At 45.7% G+C, this 5803-nt stretch overlaps 1 protein-coding gene across 1 annotated transcript in view; it reads right to left on the bottom strand.

Moving 5' to 3' along the window:
- The window catches only part of T265_07394 (hypothetical protein), a gene marked incomplete at both ends in the record, with an annotated part of 11306 nt that extends 8335 nt beyond the window's left edge, over positions 1-2971 (bottom strand). The window contains 3 exons of the mRNA XM_009172898.1: positions 1911-1965; positions 2181-2309; positions 2840-2971. Coding sequence (XP_009171162.1) covers positions 1911-1965; positions 2181-2309; positions 2840-2971 — 316 coding nt within the window. The remainder of the gene's footprint in view (positions 1-1910; positions 1966-2180; positions 2310-2839) is intronic.
- Between the last annotated feature and the right edge of the window lie 2832 nt (positions 2972-5803).

The raw sequence follows: 5803 nt of genomic DNA, 5'->3' as shown, positions 1-5803 counted from the left end.
TATATATATATATATATATATATATATATATATATATATACGCCACTGACATCCACTAGGCGACATTTCTTGCAACGTCTCCGGCCAAGCACAGACGGGGTCACAGGGACCCCATCCTGGAAACGAGCAGAAACGAGCTATTGTTTGAGTACGTCGCTCATCTCCGAGCATTCTGATCAATACAGCTCGATGACTTCCAAGGACCTTTTGCATAATTTCCTACCCACGCAGCAATGGATACACACAGCGTTGATGTCCTTCTGGTGATCTCATAGAGTAGAAGACCAATAACATTCGGCGCTATAATGGAAACGTTGTCAACCTCGAAACAGTCCCATACGGTACTGACTTCCGTGGCAGCAGCATGCCTTTAATGAAAATGAATGGAGAAATTCTGGATAAACACGCGTTTTCGATGATTCCCTTTACCAAATATGGGGGCGGAAAAAAGCGTTTTAGTACATTGAAGGGAGAAGAGGCTGTGGAGGATATGGCTGGTTAGATAACTGCATCGGAGGGGAGGGTAACCAGGCAGTAAATCACTTCAGTAGGACGGACGCAAAGTTGATAAATGTGAAAGCGCACGATAGCGACCGCGAAGCTTTGGATGGAGGGTTATAGGCAGTCTGGCAAACAATCTGAGAGGCTTTCGGCCTAACTGAGTTGATAGGAAAGAGCTCCGAATGCATTCATTATCGTTTAGAGGGTAGACCAGTTGGGATAACATTCTCTGATTGGTTAAAGTAAATTCTCGGACGTGCACGGAAGTGGTCCAATTGAATTATTGAAGAACCTCAGGCAGAGTCGTCACTGACAGTGTCCTGTGAGCGTAAAGAACGACAGTGAGGACAGACACCAGAGTGTTTCCGCGCTGAGCACGGACTTTCCAGCTGCAAAGAGGCATCCTGGCAATCTACATAGTTCGTCAAGATTTTACCCATTAGTTAGTAGTGGAATAAACCGGCCCGGGTAGCACTGAGCACCTCAGGGTGTCCCGTCTAGACATGCCTGCTGAGTTGCAGAAGCTGAGTAGCAGTCAGTGAGGAACAGATACAGAAACTTCCCTTCTTTGAGCAGAATCATCCGATTTTCTAATCAGTGACGAGTCTGAGAAGGTGATTGGTTTGATCGTCTAACGTGTTCTTGCTCTGGAAAAGTTCTATAGCCGTAGGACAAGCATTCAAACAAGTTTGAATTACATGTGGAACAAACGCTGAATAAACGATTCGAATTACCTCACTGACTTGTCGAATGTGATTGGTTTGATCGTCCAACCTGTTTTTGCTCTGAAAAAGTTCTGTAGCCGTAGGACAAGCATTCAAACACGTTTGAATTCCATGTGGAACAAACGCTGACTAAACGATTCGAATTACCTCACTGACTTGTATGATACTCGTCTAGCCACAACATAGAAATTCGGAGCGAGCAACCAGTCTTGTGGATACTTCGGGTGACAGAGTTGCGTCACTGAAACGCATCTCTCTAAGCCTAGTTAAAGTCTTCAGCAAAGGGCAGTGGTAAGTATGCAGCCCTGCGACTGACGTCAATTTTAGAACCAGGATAAAGCAACCGGCCTATTACCAGGCTGTTGTGGCCAGACAATTGTCGGGAATCGAACCGAACCACTGGGTTGAATCAGGGCAGTCGATCGGATCAATAGAGGAGTTATACTTCAGCAGGATCGGTTTTTCTANTATACCCCGTGTGGATGAATAGTCTCAAATTATTCAACGAATGTATGGAATCATAGTACCGCTGTTCGAGTTTAGCCTCTTCTCCCAAATGGGTCTTAATGCTACCTTAGCTTTCGGTAGCACAAAGCCTTTTTGGTGTACACTGTTCATCAACATTACTGACGCAACCATAGCTGTTTTCCAGTGATTCGGTCGGGGATTGTCCCAGCAGATTACCATATTTTAGGCTGGCTATGTGTCGATATTGCGACCCGAACAGACGATTGCAGCTCTGGAAGGAGGGTGGGACTAGATAATGGGTCCGGTAAAAAAAATTCACTCTGCAACTACAGTTCTGGATGATCGTCTGTAAAAGTTTACGTGTCCCAATGGCAACATATCCAACAACACTAAACTTAACGGAATGGAGTGGACGGCTGTGGAACAATAGGGGTGAGAAAACACATCGGTGGTACCAAATGGTTTCCGGTAGGATCACCGAATCACATCCTGAGAATTCGTTTTTCTCCACTGGGGAAGATAACTGTTTTGGTCATTGCAGGACGACTCTGGGTTGTTGATCAGGTAGCTGTTGGTCTGTCTGGCGAACGCGTCACTGCGCACTGACGATGTCTCCTCGTATGGTGACGAAGCGTTTGCAAGTCAGTTGCCAAGCTCAGCACACAGATCAACAGTCGCGTGGTCAACAACCGATGAGTTCACCCGAGTCACCAATATTTCGACGCCGGACGATTCATCCAGTATGGAGCTGCATTTGAATACTGTTCACCTATCAGTGTTAGTACACATCGGAAAGTGGAGATATGACGATTCTGAACGATATTTGATCAGCTGATCATTTCATGGTAGACAATGTGTAGGTTTAAGGTCTTTTAGCAGCAACAGGGTGCCTCCTCACAATGATACACCCGATTATTACAGCCTAAATTACTCTGACTATTCCCGCCAACGTTCCGCAAACAAGCGTAGATGATTGTGCAATACGATTGTGTGAAATTCCTCTTGGGTAGAAATCATGACACTGTCGTGCATTATCAAACTGCACAAGAACTCAAAAGAAGCCACCATAAGAAAAACCCACTTCTAAAGATTCGGCTTGGGACAGAGCAGCTTTGGGAACCACTTATTTGGTGCGCTCCACGCACCGTAAGTTCGGTCAAAGCACCTTCAGAAAAGTCGTCAACTGAGGCATACAACCTCCAACCGTTTCTCGGCAACTCCAGGTGCATGCCGATGGCTGAGATGTTTATGTCGATTTCTTGTGAATTCCGTAGCATTTGACACTATTTTTAGTAGTTTTGGAACTATCGTAAGGTATTTCAGTACGGAGCGGTAAGGAATTTGGTTTTTGGCGTAGTATTTCTAGAAATCGATTCAGTTAAATTCGTATTTCGACTACTCATTGGTGGAAAAGATGAGAATTCATCATTTAATGATTTTAGTCGATTGGACTTCCAAGAGAGCGCTAGATGACTCAGTGGTTAGGGCGCAAACCTACTGAAAGGAAGGATCTTGGTCCGGACCCTGCCCTTGCATCTCTAATGTTCCATTCTGGGCTTGGCAGTATCTCAGCCCTCGAGCTTCCATCCGATGGCATGGCAGCTAGGCACCGAAACAGCGTTACAGCTGAACGACTGGATTTGAAGGACGGGGTAAATGTGACCCCTTGTACTCAGCCAGAGATGCAATCGATGTAGAAACAAGCTAAGACAAATGGGTTACAGAGTTTCATCTCCTTTTCGGACATCATCCAAGCAGTTCGGCTTCACTATACTTTGTTAAATTACTTGCTTATTTCAAAATTAATTATGCCAAAAACGAGATGAATCAATGTTCTACTATCCTGTTTCCGTTCGATAGAAGTTCTTTGCCATATTTCTTTACAGGGAAAGTGCAACGTCCAGAAAAGAACCGGTCACCATGTAAGTTGTAGACCTTGTTCGAAAAAAAACTTTCACGTGATCTCCTATCTTAGGTCACATATTATACACAATTAGCTGCCCTGTTTTCCCACTTGCCTGCCATTTCCTGTCCCCATAGTTTGTCCTCACAGGTTGCAGCAACACCTCATCTTAGTGCGCGCGGAAGTCTGGTCCTCGGTAATCCACGATAAACCATTTATTACTGTATTAATTTCTTACCTAGAGTAGAGGCCATCCCAGGTCACGGCCTACGTAATATGTAGATACCAACAGCTAACAGCTCACTACGAATCCATTGTGAGACGCTCAAGGGGCCGTTCATTTATCGCATCCAGAAGTAGCGTATGGGGAGCATGTCAGTTGGGAGACCCGAGCGTCTGGTTTTTCTCCTGTAGTCTCCTCCCACACATACCCATTCACTAAATTTTCACTTTTGGCCGCAAGTCGTTCTCCCCGTTGGCTTATTTCTCACTTTCCCTTTCACTCGTGGGCCCTCTTCATAATTCTGTCCAAGTACTATAGGTGAGCAAGAAAAGTACCCACCTTTGTTGACAGTACAGTCCTCGCCAACCCCGTGCACTCCGGCCTACTTGCTCCCACCCGCGCCCACTGCGAACCTGAGTAGACCTCTCATCAAACCCACGATCGTTCCCATCCTTTGATCCCCTTTCCATCCCCTAGGTGAATCCAGGCATTTGAGTCCGGTTTGTAGGAAATGTGAGTTTTCAGATGGGCAAGTGGTCCTACCAAAGTGGGTCCCCACACAGTGCACTTTCAAAAACAAGTTCACCACCTCCGGGGATTACGGCTCAACAATTTCAAAACTGTATACTTGCGTAAACTCAAATTAAAATTGTGATATTGACGTTTGCAGGATTTGAAAAAAGAAAAGCTGGCGAGATTTGGCGTTTAATGGTGCATAGCTTGTTAGCGTATTTCGCATCTCTGTTTCACTTTTAGCAACACCTTATAGCAACACCTATATTCCGAGGCCCAATTTTGCACTCTTGTGGCACGTAGGTCAATCAAGAACTAAAGTGAACTCACCAATTGACAGCTCGTACAAACATTCCGGAGGCAAGTAATGCCCATGCGAGGGATGACCAATTCCCCTTGAGCGTCTACAACAGTCCGCTCCTACGCGAATGTGTCTGTCCATCTTCAATTAGCGTACGCATCCTTCACGGGAAAGGTGGCTTCAGATAACGCCTGATGGAGACTAGAATAGAAGTGCAATGAAACAAAGCGAGAATTTCAGTTTAAAAGACATAGGAAGAATAGGCAACCGTATGAGTACACTTTGAGGATAAAGCGAAATCACACGAGAATGTACTTAATATTTGATCGAATCCTCAACTATGGAGATCCAAGCGACAGCGGCGGCGATCCATGTGTCCATCAATGCACAAATATTAAAATAAAGGGAGGATTAACTACCTTTAGGGTTGAGAATGGTCGACCTGGAGACCCGGATGACGAAAAAGATGACTCAAGCTTGATGGTGAAATCCGTTAGGAAGAGACTGGACTTCCCCGTGAGGTGTGTTTCCTTGACCGATTGAACTATGCTGGGGGCAGTCCACCAATGGGACACTCGAACAATCTGGTTGGTCAGTGGTTAATGATCTGACCCCCAGCCCTCCAGATTGAGGATCGGAACATGTATGGCTACGTGTTCTTTAGGAGATGTAATGCACTGGCATATCCCCCCAAACATTGCTGCCTTGTTGTCAGGCTTTTGAGCCAAAGGCGTTGACTGAAGACCCTAACCACCCTCTTATTTGGGTGTGAGTGCCTTGGCAGTATCCAAGCCTAAATACAACCATTATCTCCACTCGTACAGGTATACTCATGCCATATCGTCTGTCGCCTGGTTTCATCAACCGGGTCGCCTTACTTACTACATACAGCAGTGCGGGTAAGCGCACCAAGAATTCAGAAAGCAAGCACAGTGGCTAAGCTAACTGCCCCATCCTTATCCATTCGCTTCCGGCTGTGAACCTCTGGCAATCCAGAGGCCAGAGGTGGCAGCATATGTAAGGTTCGACATCGTCCTAGTTCACCGAGTGGAAGGATCCTTGCTTGAGTAGATACTGGTTGACAGTCACTTGTTTGTGATTCATGTGGTAAATTCCGTGGAGGAGTATCACCAGGAAGAAGTTGATTCTCGCCTGTCTGTTTGTCATGT

Source organism: Opisthorchis viverrini (genome assembly GCF_000715545.1).
Source record: "Opisthorchis viverrini unplaced genomic scaffold opera_v5_167, whole genome shotgun sequence".
Classification (NCBI taxonomy): Eukaryota; Metazoa; Platyhelminthes; class Trematoda; order Opisthorchiida; family Opisthorchiidae; genus Opisthorchis; species Opisthorchis viverrini.
This window is presented reverse-complemented; position numbering and strand designations above follow the sequence as displayed.